The sequence below is a fragment of the Strix uralensis genome, chromosome 4, assembly GCF_047716275.1.
Source record: "Strix uralensis isolate ZFMK-TIS-50842 chromosome 4, bStrUra1, whole genome shotgun sequence".
Lineage (NCBI taxonomy): Eukaryota > Metazoa > Chordata > Aves > Strigiformes > Strigidae > Strix > Strix uralensis.
This window is the reverse complement of record NC_133975.1, coordinates 97,624,846-97,643,467: the sequence shown is the minus strand read 5'-3', so window position 1 is coordinate 97,643,467 and position 18,622 is coordinate 97,624,846. Positions and strand designations below refer to the sequence as shown.

At 40.7% G+C, this 18,622-nt stretch overlaps 1 protein-coding gene across 1 annotated transcript in view; it reads right to left on the bottom strand.

The window, feature by feature from the left end:
• The window catches only part of AVEN (apoptosis and caspase activation inhibitor), a 103,756-nt gene extending 88,212 nt beyond the window's left edge, over positions 1-15,544 (bottom strand). The window contains exon 1 of the mRNA XM_074868154.1: positions 15,233-15,544. Coding sequence (XP_074724255.1) covers positions 15,233-15,484 — 252 coding nt within the window. The 5' untranslated portion in view covers positions 15,485-15,544. The remainder of the gene's footprint in view (positions 1-15,232) is intronic.
• Between the last annotated feature and the right edge of the window lie 3,078 nt (positions 15,545-18,622).

Here is an 18,622-nt window from a genome sequence, read left to right as displayed (position 1 = left end):
ATATTGCTATTTTGCTAGTCTTAAGTCAATGAGTGAGACAGCTTCTCTCAATAAATATGGTATAAACTGATATGTATTGAAAAGCTTTGTACTTCTGCAACCATATCAATGATGAAGTAAAAGTATTATAAATTATGTAAAAAGCTCACTCAAAGCAGCATCCATCTGCAGAACAGAGAAAAATTTGAGTCTTGATCCTAACCCACAAAGATTATTTCATAAATTTAAAGTTTGCTCAGAAGAGTAAAGTTTAGAGAACACCTCAGTTCTACAGACAAGTCTAATGTTTATTTAACACCCCCTACATGCACACAGTTTTAGAACAAAACCAACACAAATCCAGCAACTCTCTACCAAGATCAAAACCAACATGTTGAAGAAGCGTCAGGATTTCTCATGCAAGGAAAAATATATGACAAAGTTTCTCAACAGATCAATTTTTTGCTACAATGAAAAAAAAAAACAAACCACCAAACAAAAACAACCTTTGGAAATATTTCAGCTGTGCTATATTAAGAATGAAAAGTTCTCCAAAACTTGTGTTACATTTGAATAACAAGATAACTATTTCCTACCTCTAAATTCATAAATATTTGATACTATTTAGTGCCAAGTTAAAAGTTTAGGTTTCTTTAAATGCATCTATTTTGTAAAAAAGAAAGCACATGAGTAAGACATTATTTTTCTACGGATTTCAAAGCATGGAAATAACTAGTGATATTCACCCGCACTGTTATATTTTCAATTGGCAGAGCATTAAAGAAGAAAAAAAATTCTGAAAGACACCAAACAGAACAGTATTCTTTGAAATTGTACACCTAAACTGGCAAAAAAATAATCAATAGTTTTCTTCTCTTTCCTACTGCTAACCTTCTGCCAGCTTAAGTTCCTTGTATCACTTCACAGCAGAATCAAACAAGCACAAATAACAGTTAGATAGGCTGGAAGCATGCCATGAAACATGGGATCTGGGAAGCAGGTCCTTCCTTTGTATCTGGCAGCAGTTATCTGCTAGATTGGCTAATTCTACTGGTAAGCCATATCCTTGGCTTTAATTTCCTGTGATGTTAAACTTGTTTTTCTAAAGCCAATTTTGTTTTCTCTTTCCATTAAAGACTTGCAGATTCTCCATTACTGTTCCTGTTCTACATAATACACGTGGACACACAGGTGTTCTTTGTCAAATTCACATATTTTAAAATAATAATAATTAAAAAAAAAGATACTTTGCTATAAATTTTATTGTCATGGTTTAACCCCAGCCAGCAACTAAGCACCATGCAGCCGCTCGCTCACTCCTCCCCTGCCCAGTGGGATGGGGAGGACAATCAGGGAAAAAAAGTAAAACTCGTGGGTTGAGATAAGAACAGTTTAATGACTCAAAATATAATAATGATAATAATAATTGTAATGAAAAGAAAGATAACAAAAAGAGAGCGAGAGAGAAATAAAACCCAAGAAAGACAAGTGATGCCCAATGCAATTGCTCACCACCTGCTGACCGATGCCCAGCCAGTCCCCAAGCAGCCATCGGCCCCTCCTGGCCAACTCCCCCCAGTTTCTATACTGGGTGTGACATTCTATGGTATGGAATATCCCTTTGGCTAGTTCAGGTCAGCTCTCCTGGCCATGCTCCCTCTCAGCTTCTTGTGCACCTGCTCGCTGGCAGAGCACAGGAAACTGAAAAAATCCTTAACTTATGGTAACTGCTACTTAGCACAACTAAAGCATTAAACTAAAGCATTAAACTAAAGTGTTATCAACATTATTCTCACACTGAATCCAAACAGAGCACTGTACCAGCTCTAGGAAGAAAATTAACTCTGTCCCAGCCAAAACCAGGACAATTTGTGTTGACTGGGAAAACTTTCAACGTGAACTTTAGAAAATTTGCAACTGGTTTTAGTTCCCTTTTTCAGTTACTGCTTTAAGATAGTCACATGTGTAATGCATCATTTTAGAGATTCAGCATACAAGTATTGATGTCTGGTTCACAGTGGGAAATTCTATCTTGAATTTAAATTGAAACACCCAACATCTGTCACTTTTTCAGATCAACTGTCACATAATAACAGCATATTGCAAACACAAAAATATTCACATAATGAAAATTAAAGCTGTAAACGGAAACACTACTAACTTGAAACCCTACAAAGGTACTACATAAGAAAGGACAACATTCTGCTTTCCTCTCCCCTTTCACTATGTCTGCAATACTGTCAGTAGCACAGTCCCCAAGTTTTTCATCTTTCATTACTAATACACTGCCATTTCCTAATTATAATTTCACATGCTACTGAAAAACCTCACATCTTTACTACCCTTCTATCAACAAACTGGCAGATCCAGCCATCATGCATTTTTGAAATTCAGTTGCATGATTACATTTATGGTGTAGCACAATGAAGCAGTAAGACTGTAGTTACAAACAGCCTGATTTGACAATATTTTCAGAAAGGGGGGTCAAAAAGGGATAACTTTTAGGACCAATACACAGCCATATAGTAAATCAATGAACAATAAATTATATAAAAGATACTAAGGATAAAAAGCAGATTGCCTAACATGCAAACAAAATGCATAACTATAAAGCTGAATGCAAAACCATATATCAAGGAACAAGCAAGGAGGATATATATATATATTGAATGACACTGATTAAAAAAAAAATAATTGAGCCACACTAGACAAAATAACCATGTACCTCAGTGATGCTACATCGAAAAGATGCTTCCTCAACTCCCAGGGTTTTAAACAGCACTTCTGAGACCAATACTAAAATTACTTTCTTTAGACAGCAGAAAAACAGAAAAGACACAGAAAGTACTAACTACCCACTTGAGAAACAGACACCAAAACCCTTCTTCTTCCTTGCCTTTTCAATGATGTGAGAAATGTATGGGCTGGTCAGTGAGGAAGCCCAGTTTTCCATTTTCATAGATGACCGCAAACCACACAGTCAACATAGTGATGCAAGGAAAGGGGAAATGAGCAAAAAAGTAATTCATCAATGATACGCTTCCAAACTTAGAGATTGCAATCCCTGCCTCATAATCCAGGCAGGATTTCTATCACAAGTATTCCCAAGTGATGCAAAAAAGCAGCCACTCACACCCTCCATTATCAACTTTCTTCATGCAAGTCAGTAGACCCCTTCCTAGCACAAACTCAGCAAAAAAGAGAAGTTAATCAGCCAGAGTTCCCTCAGGCACCATGCAGTGTGCTGTCCCATAATGCAGCAAATTACTGCCAAACATCTGATTTGTGGTGGGTTTGCCTCCAAGAGAGACAGGCTTGTGTTGAATCCACCATGCACTGTAATTCAAAATATAGCTGCATGATGGGTAATGTGTCTCTACGATGCTCCTCCAAAACAAAAGGCAGCAACACACCACGCCCCCCATTTTCAAGCTCTTTTAGTAGTACAGCTCCCTGAGCACTATGTCCTCCAACTGCTATACTATTTGAGAATTAATGATGAACGTGTTTGGGGATTCTGTCCACATATCAAATTATCAATATAACACAGATAAAAAAAGGTGTAGACACATCACACCATCCCAACTCAGGTAAGTCAGAAGCAGAATTTTATACCACCAATGTGTGGCATGCACTTGGTCTCAAAACAGGGGCCCACTGCAGGCAACAGAAACATGAGGAATTATCAAAAACCTTTAAAAACTACATTACCACTGTACACTTTTGACAGAAACATAAAAATTTCTACAGCAAAAATAGTTCTGTTTGTCCTGAAATGACCTGAGAATAGATGTGGACTGGAGCACAAGAGAAGGGAGTGCCAAAACAAAGCATCTCAAAGAAACAGTGAAAATAAATACAATCCACATTTATCCAGTTACTGCAGAACTACAGCATTTTATCCAGAAAGTGGAAATAAATTCAATTCCCTTCTCTACACAAATGCATTTCAAGTTGCATCTCCCACATCCCATGAGAATACAGTGACTCTACATACCCTGAAATGGGTGATCCAGCCTGCTTTCTCAGCCAGACCTATTCTACTTTGTACAGCAACTGGACACTCCTGGCAAGAGAGCCTGAAAAGCTGGTGGCCTATGCTCCATGCAGATGCCAAACCACCACATATGCAAGGAAAAAAGAGACAAAAAATCCGTAAGACTTCACATCACTCTTTCTTTCATGCCTGCTCTATCTTTATGACAATATCATGTTTTTACATAAAGTACAAAGGGACTGAAAAAAAGGAATTGAGGGAAATTCAGTTCAAAAAGTATTTAAGGTCCGATGGCAGGTCACTTATCTGGGAAGTGAAAAAAAACTTGACTGCACCTTGTATTTGAAACTGGGAAGAAAATAGACCGCAGTTTGAACTGGCTCCTTTTCTCCACATTCTACAGATCCTTTGCTTCATTACCCACTGCAGATTGAAAACTCTTCATCGTGCACTCTCTGAAAGCATCAGTGCTAATGGCTCTGTAACCTTATGCACAAGCTGTTTCTAATGTAAAATGGCAGACACAAGGATGATTTTGCAATATATTTTGAGAAACAGCTGAAAAGAATACATTCCTTCATTAAGAGACATTTTTTTCTGCATCATAAATAGCATTTTCAATGGCTAACAAAGGATACAATAAGACAAGAAAAAAAACAATTATTATTGATAAGTACATCAATCCGCTTTGCTGTCTCACTGAAAATAATTAAACGACTTTTCATTACACTTCCTCCTTCAGGGTTTCACATAATTTAGATAAAATTTTTTTCCCCTTCCAATTATTCAACAGAAAACAAGCATTTGTAAAAGTCACTTAATTGCAATTCTTGGCAGCCAGCTTAGACAAGTCAGTATAGGTATTTGCAAATTCTTTTGCTTTTATGCTTTGTTTTTTTCCAGACTACACCAAATGAAACGCAAAGACAAAAAAAAAATCTTGATATTAAATAATTTTGTGCATTGCACTTTATGCTTTCTCATCAGTATTCATAAGATTAAATAGCATTGCCAAATATTAAATCTATTTCAGCATTACAGTGACACATGACAGAGTAAATTAAAAATTATTTCTTCAAAAGTATTAATGGGGACTAGGTCATGTTTGCATGTTTCTCATAGTAGTCTTCTCATATTGGCATATTTACCTATCAGTGAATTTTTAGTGAGCCTCCAGTGATTTTTAAGCATTGCCTATCATTAACAGTTTACTTCCTTATAACTCACTTAGACATCATAGCTCTTCCAGTACAAGTTCAAGTTCCTATTACAGACCATTTTCTCAATTTAAGGGAAAAAGGAAAAAGCTAATGCTTGCCTTTTTTTTTTTTTCCCCTTTAGACTAAGGAAGGAAGAGCCTCGAGAGAGGTTCTTTCATGAAAAGAGAAAAAATATCCCTGCAAAGAGTAATCCTCTTCACTAGTTTGCTCTCTTGGTGACCTTTAGAGAGATCTACCAAAGCTAAAGAGAAGCTTAATTAGCAGAAAGGGCAGCTGAGAGAACAGGTAGCAAGAAGAAAAAAGCTTTTAGCCTTTATCGTACAGGATGAGAATTTTTGAGGGGGATGAAATCCTAAGACTGCTTCATAAATGTTGGATACTGGAACTCATCACTTTGAGTTAGCTAAAGAAAGAATTAGTCAAGAGAGACATCCTATTCTGAAATCTATGTTTTGCATAACAGGAATGATGTTCCAGTTAAAGGGAAAAACATCTCATGAAGCACAAAAGAAAGAGACTTGTTCTTGAAGATTTTGCATAAAACTGTTACTGCTCCAACACTTACAAAGTATGGTTCTAGAAGCTGCCTTGCTAACATCAATAGCAAAAAAATATTTCTCTCCCCTTGATTTTTAAAGTGTTTTATGGGTAATTCAAACAGATTAGTCATGTGACTATGACCTGGTGTGAACTATAGTCCTCTACAATATGTAAGTGTAGATAAAGAGTGTAGCCAAAGTTTCCTCCCTGAAAAGCACTTTTGCAGTTGTAGAAAACCAACCTGAAATAACAGAAGGAAAAGTCTAGATCCTGACAAGTTCTTATGTTTAAATCTATTTACAGCTGAAGAAAAGAACAGGTAAACAGGTAAAGAAAAGAATCTGTACAACGCCTATCATCAAACAAGGCTTAAATAATTCTATACAAACAGATGTAAACCTATCAAGTGCTCATGAAAAACTCCACTGTGCATTGTATCTCCATGTTTATTCTGTGACTATCAGTCTCTCGAGAGGCTCAAGAAGCAGTAATGTTGTTTCGTTTTTAAATCATCTTTATGAAACTGTTTTATAACTACACCAGGGTGGTATAGTACCATGGATATTTTCAAATACCTGTCTTTGCATTCACTCAAAACCCCCAGATTTGTATAGCAAATCTGAATGCAAATTACTGCAGACATGTTAGAGATCACCACTCAAATCTCAGACACCCCTTCCTCATTCATCTCCAACTTTTTTTTGGGGGGAGAGGGAAACCTCTGAAATATATTTTTCCAAATAGCCTTAAAGAATGTGCTTCCCTCAACCCAACATGCAACATGAGCTAAAGCAGTGAAGAATCACTGTCCAAGGTCCTCAACACCCTAATGCCATACTTACAAAAACAAAATGTTAAAATGTCATTTTATTTTGTCATTGGTCTAGAGTATAATTCTAAAAAGTAAGAGGTACTGCACAATGATGCTCTGATCCTGCAGTTAACACTACTGTGAAGAAGTTCTAAAAATCATTCAGAACTTGCTGAAAGTACAAACACATGCAAATTACCAACAAGGTAAAGGAGGACTGAACTGTACTTGTTGGGATGCGCTATGATCCCAGGATTTTATGTGCACTGTTGCCAACCCTAGATGCATAGAGAACGCTAACTGCAGGAGAACTTTGCATCCATTTTGCAACAGTGAGCTACAGACAGTGTTCAACTGTCTAGACAACTGGTGGATAACTTTAACTGTAGTTCCACCAGGAGCGAAACCACTTTGAGTCCACCAGTATTACATTTGAGTGTACCCCACAAGGCAAATCTGCACCAAAAAAAATTCTTGACAGTAATTCAAACTAAGTACAGAGAGCCATGACAAAAATACTGAAGGAACTAACTTTTCTCGTTAGCACAATTCATTTTTGAACTTTACTAATAAATTTTACTCTGAGACAATAATCTCTTAACACCCTTGCTAACAATTAGGGTGAAGTGGAAGGAAAAGAAATAAGGAGTATGGGATCATTTGAGCTTCTCTTGCTTCCATGGGCATGTCACCTACTGTTAGAAATTAACAGGAACATAATAAGCCAGTGAAGACAGCAAAGCAGCATAACCTGAGTAATACAGCCTGAAACAGAACACAGAAAGGAAAAAAACCAATCCACCACCAAAAAACAAATTCTTGGTTTGTCAGGCGCCTTATAACATGCCAGTGACAGAGCAGTAGCCTAGGAAGAGCTGTGCCCCAGAATCATCACTCTGTTCTCTACAAGACTATTCCAGGGTTAAAGAGAGAGTCTGTACAGTCTGTAACTGTACGGTTATCCTCTGGGAAAAGTGAAGCAGGAATAGAAACAGGACCTTGAGGCAAGGTTCTCACACTTCAGCAGATTTACGGGTTTTACCAGCAGGATGTATTATTAAGTCTACCTGCAGAAAAGTTAAAGTCTTATTTAAAAAAAAAAAAAAAAAGAAAAACCACATGCACATAAAAATACAGAGGAATTGCATACATGAAAGAAAACAGTGGGAAATGGACCCCCTCTATGCCTTACCACAGAACACTGAATCACTCAGGCTTGAAATCCTTTGATTATAAAAACCTGTAAGAAATATTCCTCTGTACTTGTTATAAGGCTCTAAATCACTAGCAAATCAATAATCAGCAATTTTTTGTTTCTTTAAAATACAGTGAAGCCTTCTGATAGCTACAAAAGGTTGTGCAGCACCATTAGACTGGCTGGAAACCCATAACAGGGCTCCTGAAACTACCCAGTTACTTTTATGAGGAAAACTGAAGCAGTACTGTATGGAATAATATTTTATTCAGATTTCATCACTTCTACAAATTTGTTTATTCTTCAGCATAAATACCTGCTATCTCTCACTTGATGTACCCACACAAAACCCTGTATGATGCTCTCTTGGACCAACTACTCATCCCTCTAGCACAAGAAGATTTTTAGCTCAGAATTACTAAGTGTCCCCTTCCTATAAATAGCTTTCCTTCAGAGTTGTGTTTGGAACAAACACCCAGTAGCAACTCCTAATAGTTCATATGTATGTGTGATTTTCATATGTTCCACTGTGCATTCAGAAAACATCACCCCGAGATGAGAAAAAAACACTCCCACGCCATGATGTGCCCACATCCTTACTCTCCATCATTTAACTGGGGCACTTGCCCTGCCCGAGGACACGGCTGGGCTGCATGGCAGCTTAGCAGGCAACCAGCACTAAGAGGTGGGCTGCCTGCACCACACACTAGTCCATTGTCTCATCACCAAAACGTATTTTAAGATGGATGGATAGATGATTCTTAACTCTGTACTTTCAGTTCTTCCCTAAATTCTAAAATATATATACAAAAATGTATTTCTATATAATAGATTTATAAATATTTTAAATTATATTTTATATTATATAAATATATTTATAAATATATATAAAATATGACAGGAAGTTTTTGGGAGAGCTTCTCCAATATTCAAGGTATTACCATTTTACATTTGCTCTAAATAAAATCCACTCCATTTTATGGGATAATTACATCTAGATAAGGTAATGACTGAAAGTTGTGTTTCATACAATTAACAAAATATGGAGCTGATAAAGTTATTTGTTTAAGCTAGTAAATTTTCAGGACAACCTGTTTGAAAGTTACCAAATTACTACCACAGAGACTTGAGGGGAAAAAGAGGAACAAAAGCATTTAAGTAGGTGAGGATGGAAATACACAGCCATCCAAACTATAAAAAACCCACACTCTTTCCAAGGAAGTTACAAAAAAAGTGTCAGACATGAAGATGTTATGCAGCAATGATGCTGCATGTTCACCTGTGTAATGGAATGCTTTCAGTACAAGTGTCTCAAGTTAAATCAGCAGGGAAGTTGGTGAAATACGATGAAGGAAAAACAATAAACATCACTAAACCATTCCACGCTAAACAACTGGGCATTATTACAAAACACTGCAGTCCCCAGCGCTGTGAAAAGCAGGTTTCTCTATTGTCTAGAAACTGAAAAGAATAAATTATCTTCAGCTGGATAAAAAGTGCTTATCTTTTTCCACTGCAAGGACAGCCTTGAAAAAATAAAAGAAAAAAAAAACAGGGCTGTGACAAGTAGTTACACAGAAGCTCTACTGAGTAGGCTCAGTAACCTTTGCCATACTCTTAAAACCTTTGACAATATTCTTCTGTACTGATCTCCATACACTTCCTACACATTGCATTACACTATCTACCCTTTCAGTCACAATTTTTATTCTCAATGCCCAAATTAAATCTCCTCCTTGTTAATAATGCTTTTCTTCTTGTCCTATCTAAATTGGATCTGTTTGCAGCAACCTTTCTACTTAACGGAACACTGCTATCCAGGCTTCCCCAAAGCATCCTCTTTGCCAGACAAAAAAAAAAAAAAAAAAGAGAGAGAGAGAACACCAGGTCCTTCAACATTTCCTGCTAGGTTCATATCTTCTAGACTTCACACCTTTCTTCATTCCTCCCCTTTGAACTTTCCCCAGCTGGTCCAAATCTTGCAGTTCTTCAGTGTGATTGCATTGCTAATTGATGCTTTCTCATCCATTAAGCTACCAGTTCCCTTCTATAAAATTGCAGCTTAACCAGTCACACACCTCTGCAGATTTTTCTCACAGAAATCTAGTTGTATTTGATCTTGAATTACACCTTACTGCAGGCTGTTTCTCCCATTTGTTGAGACTGTGTTCCGTGCTCCACCCTCCTGCCCAACCTTCCAGTTTAGCACTGTTTGCAAATTTTAACGCTGTATATTTTACTCCTTCATCAGAATTATTAATAGAAACACTGAACATGAACAGATACAGAATGAAGCCTTGCAGAATCCCATTTAACGAACACCAGTTTGACACTGAACCAACCCTGAAGAAGTTTCCAACCACTTGTTCACACACTTTTTAAGAGGCTTAATCTAAATCAGTACACTCAGAATAATACTATCCCCCCTTCATTCACAATCAGTTAGTGCCTCTTCACATATCACAGTGAAGAAACTCCTGAGGGAAGCTCTTCTCACCTCATTAGTAATTAAGTACAGCTCACAAATTGGTGTACATTAATATAAATAAGTTTCTTCCTACTTGCTTTTGAGAACATTAATATAAAACCTCAAAAGATTTATTGTGTTCAAGATCCAGAAATCCATTCTTCTCCTATCTGCACAAGCTCTGTTACAGTGTTCTAAAGGAAATCAAATGTATCTGTATTTGAAAAATCCAAGCTTTTGTTGCTGTGCCTGTGAACAGATTGCTTTTTTCAGTTGCTTAGACTGTAAAGATTTAGCTCATACTAATTAGGAAAAAGTTATCTGATGCTAACAGTGTTAGATGTTCTCTTAGATCAGTTCTACATGTGCATGTGCCACAACAATGAGAATATAATAAAAATGTGATGTCACCTTGAAACCAACCATAAGTAAGAAAGACTGCACTAAAATCAGTCTGTTAACCTCCATTCTTTAACAATAAAATGTTTACTGCAGCCAATGCCCAAAGCCAGAAAAGGGACATTGAAACAGACCTGCCAATTCCAACTGCACTGAAGGAACAGCATGCATCACATGCACACTGAGCATATCACGGAAAAGAAAGTTAAGAGAATACTTTGTAAATTGCAAATGTAATAAATGTAAAGGACAAAAGAAAGTTTCCTTAAACCACCCACAAAGGGATGTGGTCAAGGACCATCAGAATAAAACCCAGTATCATGTCCACAATTTCAGAAAGTTGTTTAATAGATTATATTTCACAGAGAGAGCAATTTAAAAATTCTGTCAGTATATAAAATATGAATTCCAAGCAAGTTAGAGGAGTTAGAAGTGAAAGATGATATTGGGCCAGTGTCAATCGGACCTTTTACTTTAAGCATTATAATTCCACATTATTTTACTATAAATTAATAACTGCAAATGTGTTCTATTTATCCAAGATAGAATAGATGAACTAAAGCAGACAGAAACAATGGAAAATTATTCAAGGTGACAGATCTACAAAGAAATCTGTCATTTGGTAAACCAGCTGGTCATCCAGTCCAACCCTTAACCTAACATTAACAGTTCCAAACTACACCATATCCCTCAGCGCTATGTCGACCCGACTCTTAAACACCTCCAGGGATGGGGACTCCACCACCTCCCTGGGCAGCCCATTCCAACGCCCAACAACCCGTTATGTAAAGAAATGCTTCCTAATATCCAGTCTAAACCTTCCCTGACACAACTTGAGGCCATTCCCTCTTGTCCTATCACTTATTACTTGGTTAAAGAGACTCATCCCCAGCTCTCTGCAACCTCCTTTCAGGTAGTTGTAGAGGGCAATGAGGTCTCCCCTCAGCCTCCTCTTCTCCAGACTAAACACCCCCAGTTCCCTCAGCCGTTCCTCATATGACATGTGCTCCAGACCCACACACTCGTTACAAAAAGACCTAACAAGTGCAAGACCCTTTGTCCTCTTCACAAGGAATAAGAACACTTTTCCTCAGAATTTCTAAACCAATTCCATGTTTGAGGGAGGCAGCATCTTGTTTGAGGGAGGCAGCATCTCAAGAGTGGAGCTGGGGACCTCAGAGAGCTATCTCCTCAAGAGCCCACAGAAATCATGAAAGCTTTCATCTTTAAGACTGATCCACTGCTGGATCTACCATGCACAGTATATCAATTATTTATAAACAAATAGCACCCTGATCTCCTTCTACATTAGCACCCAGCAGAGGAGGGGAGAACTGACTCAGCAAGTACTGGGTCTTGACAAGCTTTGCCAGTAGCACAACTGATCACAAAAAAACCCTAAAAAAACCCCTAAAAAACCAAAGAATTGGTTTTTTAGAAAACTAAAACCAAAGAATTACAGTACACTTACAGTACTGTAAAACATGTAAAGCAGTGTCCAGCCTTCACTAGTCCACAAAAAACTGAGAACAAAACATGCCACCACTACGCTTTCTTCTCTGGGTTGTACAGGTAAGAAATATTGTCCTCCTATAGCTTCAAACTGAAGCTTAGGAACCATTAAATTAAAACACACAAAACACAAAATTTTAAGATGAATAGTGGTTTTAAATGAATGCAACTGACTAAGAAATATTGCTGCCAAAATAGTATGCAATTTAATGCCAATTTCTACTTCACTGTAAAAATTGTTAAGCATTTCCAAGAGGTTTTAATGAAGTTTGGTTTTATTAACACTCTTATTACACTTTAATGAATCCATTCACCTATAATTTTACTGCTGTGTCCATAGCAGGCTCACCAAATCCAAATCCAGTTACTTTAATACAATTTGATGTAGGTTTTGTTATAAAGCTTTTCATAATTGAAGACACAATAAAGAAGAAATTTCTCGGGCAACAACTAAAGCTCCAGCAATAAAGTACTTAAATATCAAGCTTAGCAGCAATAGATTTATAAACAAATGAGGTATAAACAAATAAAATCATAAGTTTAGCATAGCTTTAAAACTACAGAAGAACCTAGACTTAAAATTATTTTCATGAAATAATACCAGGTTATCTAAATCCTGATTATATAATGCTAGAATGTTCCCAATCCAGTACGAAAATTCCTCCAAAATGCCAAGTTGACAGCAGCATTGTGGAAATGCAGAGTGTAATCCTCCACAATTTTTACCCTAGAAAGCAAATGGGCTAGAATTGCCCCTGGAAATCCCATATATTACAAAATTACAGTGTTCTTAAATTCCCTTCTCTGGGGAAATTCAAGGCCCATTTGAAAAAAAGAAAGGAGATTTTCAGAGAAGACTCCAGCTTCTCAGCACGCAGTAAGGAAAGCAATGTGATAAGACCACCCACATTCCCCGTATTATTACCTAGCTCTCCAGGTTTGCAATTTACACATTGCCACCGATAAGATCGGACCCCCGTTACTGGAAGAGTTACTGGAAGACAGTGGGGTATCCTCTCACACAAACTGCTTACTCTGGGTCGAGCACCTCTCACTGAGCTGGTACATTTGCGTAAAACAAGTCACTTCTCTGAACAGAGAAAGCACTAAGGAACTGAGAATGAAAGGGGGTACTAACCTGCCAGGTAAGAGCTGAATCTGTTCAGAAAACATGGTCTAACACACATCAAAGACAGTACAAGGGAACTTGTCTGACCACACAGGTGGAAGAAAGAAGAGGAACGAGGAGGTCCTCCCTCTTTCAGAAGTGGTAAATTATGAGATTGGCTAGACTTGAGCAGCTGCAGGCTGGCACAGCTGTTGATGCTATGGCTGGATTGCTGGAAGCCAGTCCTGTCCAACTGGCTGCTAAACACAAGATTTGTGACAGGTGTGCTAAGAGACCATACAGTACTTAATATCAAAAGCCTCCAGGGCAGGAAGAGTGTTACACTTAAACACTCTTTAGTAGAGTTCTGGGAAAATCTTAGCTATTGCTTCATTTTTAAAGATCCAACCTACATTAGCCTTAGCCAAAAATAAATTAAGTCACTGAGCTAGGCTAAGATGAAGAGCATATCAAAGTCAGTAACACAGTGATCAGGCAAAACATAGTGTAAGCTGTCCCAAAAGAAAACTTTTTAACTGCTTCCTGAAATACTTCAAACAATCCAGACAAAAATGCATACATGTAACATGATTCCTTTTCTGAGTGCACCTTTTAAATTATGAAGTGGGTCCTGCTGGGTGAACAGTACCAGAGCGAACACAGATATGAACGTATTTCAACTTAGTAAGAAATGGCTGAATGACTTAGAAAAAAAAGAAAAAAAATCAATCGGGGATAGAAGTTTCCTGAACTAATACAGGTGCTGAATTTCCCTCCCTATGCCTCCGTGGCTTATGAGGGAGCACTGCTGTTTCACATCCAGAATCCAAACCTGTACACACACATCAGTATGAACTCAGCAACTTATATCACTTACATGTGAAATTACCAATCAGCACTTTAGGTAACAGTACCAATCCAGCTGCATCTTTTATCTTTAAAAAAACAAGTGCTAAAATGCATCTAAATACAATGACAAGAGGGATGAACATTTTACGGTTTTTAAATCCACCAGCAACCATGGGAGTTCTAATACAGGGGTCCAACTGAAGCCATGGCATCATAAAAGTCAAAGTGAATCTAATCAATGTGATGCTGAAAATGGGGCAGCAGCTGGTCCATCTACATTAGGACTCCCAGTGCTGCCAACACCAATCAGTATTAGGTCGTCATTGTAATCTTTTTGCCAATCCAGGGACAACCATGATTTCTATGTTGCAACAATGCTAACAGAAGCAAGACAATCTGAATGTAGTACTGTCAAAGCATTTACAAAGGGAAACTGGTTTTAAAGGCACAGCGTGGATCTCATACCATGGTGGGTTGTAGAAAGCATTTTAACATCTCCACAGGAAGTTGAAGGTGTAGTTGTGTTACACTTAGGCATGTCTGTGCTTTTAAGCTGCTAAAAGACTTTATAATTGGTCAGAGCACAACCATCAATTTGCATTAACGACAAATGCGATGTGTTCCAGTGAACCACAGACACCAGTTCTGTAAGAAGAGCTATGTTACCATGTCTTCGTTGCGAGTACCACAGGCTAGACAAGACAGACCCTCGTTTCAACTTCTAATCAACGGTGCCAAAAATATTCAGCAATTCTTCATTTCTCTTTGCAAACAGAGATGTATCTTTCAGGCACATTTTTCAAACGGGACTTGTATTTTTCAGCACAAAATTATAAGCGCACTTCAGCCCCAAGCCCCCTCTCTGTTTCCACCAGCGCCCGCAGGTTTCAGGGAGAACGATGGGGCGGCGGGCGGGCGCAGGCGCCGAGCTGACCAGGGAGGTGAGGGGAGGCGGGCGGGCACCCAGCCACCGCCCCAGCCTCCCCGGGGGAGGCCGCGGGACGCAGCTGCCCGCCCGGCTCCACCTCGGGAAGGGGAGGAGCGGGGCGGAGAGGGAAGGGTCGTGCCGCCGCCCCACCGGCTGCCCCGGGCCCGCGCCGCGCTCAGCCCCGCCTCCCCCCGCGCCCGCGGAGGGCGGGCTCTCCTCCCGCTTACCCTCCGGTGGGGGTGTGCGGCGGGCAGCGGCGCTGCCCCGCGACCGCGCGGCTCTCGCCTGCCCCGGCCTCTGCCTCCTCGGTGCCCGTGGGCGCCGCCTCTTCCCCGGCCTCCGCCTCCTCCGCGCCCGTGGCCGTCCCTGCCGCTTCCTTCAGTCGCTGCCTCGGCCGCCTTCTCCGCGCCGCCAGGCCGCCGCCGGCCGTGCCGGCCGCCTTCCCTGCGGGGCCGGGAGCCGCCCTGCTCGGGCTGCATGGCCGGGTTGCGCCCCTCTCCCGCGCCGCCTGTGGCCGGGCCGGCCCGTGCCGCGCCGGTCCCCGCCTACTCCCGGAAAGAGGCCGCCGGCGGAGGGCGAGAGAGGGAGATGGCGGCGCCCGCGCCCTCGGCAGCTCCCCCTGCCTGCCGTGCCGGCGGCTCCCGCGCGGCCGGGCAGCGGGCCCGGCCTCCCCGGCGGCGGGGACCCGCCGGCTGCCCAGCTCCATCCTGGGGCGAGCCCCTGGCAGGCGCCTCGGGGGCGCTGGGCCGTGTGCCCTCTGCAAACCAAAATGAGCAGGGAGTGAAAAACAACGAGCTTCCCACGTGTATTTCAAACAAACAAAAATGCATTTAATGTTTAGAAAACGGCACTCTCAGCTAAAGCCATGCAAATCATAGGATTGTAGAATCGTTTAGGTTAGAAAATACCTTTAAGATCATTGAGTCCAATCATTAACACTGCCAAGTCCATCACTAAACCATGTCCCTAAGCACCACAACTACATGTCTCTTAAATATCTCTGGGGTGGTGACTCAACCACGTCCCTGGGCAGCCTGTTCCAATGCTTGACAACTCTTTCAGTGAATAAATTTTTCTTAATATCCAATCTAAACCTCCTCTGGGGCAACTTGAGGCCATTTCCTCTCATCCTATTGCTTGTTACTTGGGAGAAGAGACTGACACCCACCTCACCACAACCTCCTTTCAGGTAGTTGTAGACAGCTACAAGATCTCCCCTCAGCCTCCTTTTCTCCAGGCTAAACAACCCCAGTTCCCTCAGACACTTCTCATAAGACTTGTGCTCCAGACCCTTCACCAGCTTCGCTGCCCTTCTCTGGACACACTCCAGCACCTCAGTGTCTTTCTTGTACTGAGAGACCCAAAACTGAGCACAGTATTCGAGGCGCGACCTCACTGGTGCTGAGTGCAGGGGGACAATCACTTCCCTAGTGCTGCTGGCCACACTATTTCTGATACAAGCCAGGATGCTATTGGCCTTCTTGGCCACCTGGGCACACTGCTGGCTCATATTCAGCTAGCTGGCTGTTGACCAACACCCCAGGTCCTTTTCTGCCAAGCAGCTTTCCAGCCACTCTTCACCAAACCTGTAGTGTTGCACAGGGTTGTGATCCAACTGCAGGACCCAAAGTTAGATTTCTGTATCAATGAGGGGAAAAGCAACCAAGCCCCAGCTGACAGGATGTTGCACACAAGCCTGTGCTACGTGAAGCACATGAGGTGACTCTGCAACCTCTTGAGGAGCGTCTTGCTCTGAGGACACAGAGCAGAGACATGGGAACAGCTTTGTGCTGTAGAGCTAGGCTGGTTTGTCCTGCTCTGCCTGAACTAGGTGGCCACCCATACTGTCCTCAGGAAGGTTCAGCAGTTCCCTAACAGCAGGCTTGCCCAATTGCTCTTGAGCCGCAGGCTGTCACTTGGCAACACACATTAAAACATCAATCCAGTTTTGAAGGGTTTTTAAACCCAGTAGTCCTTACAGCAAATTGTGACCGAAATTCCTGTACTGTGAAATCATGGGCTGCAGTGTCTGCACTACTACCTGTGGTAAGGGCTGCTTAGCTCTGAGGCATAGTGTGCAGCAAATCAGTAAACTAACTTAGTATGACTCCAGTGCAACACAAGCAAATAAATCAAGTAACAGGGAGCAGCATTGGCAAGCACGTTGCAAAGACATCTAAATGATTCCTTGTGCAGTCAGCACAGGTCTGGCAGACCCAGTGCTGAGCTAGAGCTAATAAAACCTGGCAAACCCAAGCTGTGCCTGCATCTGTGGTGCAATTAAGCTGTGACACGAACAATCTGCCTGCAGATAACTGTAAGCTGACTATATGTACAAATTTAACAACTCACATTAATTAATACTTACAGCTAGATTGAAAAAAATATCAGTAATATTTGGCAACAAATAGCTAATACCATTACAACTCACAAGCGTGAAGTTCATGCATCAATAATTATGAGACAGATAGCAAAGTCATGATACTATACATGTGCGTTTTGATTTTGTAATTTAATTTTGATCTCCCTATTATTATCATTTCTTATGTTAGACAATTAACATAAATTATGTTACCATAGCACATAAAAGTCCCACTCACAGGCACTATTGCCTTAAGTGATACACAAATAGAGAACAAAAGGAAACATCACAAATTGTTAGCACAGACCTATGAGACAAAAGATGATAGACTATGCATAGATGATGAGAATGGTCAGCACGCCAAGAAGGTATCTTTGCATACTAGCAGCTTAGCTACTTACAATTTTTATAGGCATCACAGTAAAACAGCCCATTAGAGAAGGAAGGCTTTGCATGATGATAATGAGGGTGCTTTTTATTTAGAAATTAATTATAATTTCTATATCATGTTACCAGTGTTCCTCCCACCCATGACAGTTCAAACCAAGAACAATTGTGTCAGGACAACAACAATTTGTGCTTCTCCTGTTGCTCTGAAGTCTGCAATCCACATGGCGTAGCTTCAGCTGTCTTTCTTCCTAAATCCTAATGTTAGGGAGGGTAAGTGACCTTAGAGGGGGACACACTTGCTACCTATGGCAAAAGACCTGTGGCAAATTACAGGCTGCAGCGTCCAGACAATTTCTAGTCTCCACTCTTCTGAGAAAAGTATCATCTTCTGGCAAAAAAAGGCAGACAGTTCAAACAATCTCCTCTAATTATCCTAAGTGGCTGCTCAATCCCAGGTGTTAGGCAAATGAGGAAGTCAGTAGAGGTTTATCAATGTGCCTGACATTCATAGCTGGTGCCTTTTTAAGACCTCCTCTAGCCTTTTCTGAAATCTTGCAACTTGCAAAAACATGAGCCCTGGGAGTGTCCCAGGTATGTTAGCTGTCAAGCAAGGCCCAGAGCATAGCCCCCTTCTATGAGCACTGCTGGCTATGTTAGAGTTTAGCTGGCTGAATCCAAGGTCAGCTGCTCAGCTGGTAAGACCTGTTGTGAAGAAAGCTAGAAGCAAGGGCCTCCCTCTCCTTTCTCTTGGGAACTGCTTTTAAACTGGGGCTGTACCACTGGCCCTCGCCTGTGCTACATCACAGCTGGGCAGCAGCTACATCTACACCTCCTTGGTCCTGACTCTGATGCTGACTCGAACCTG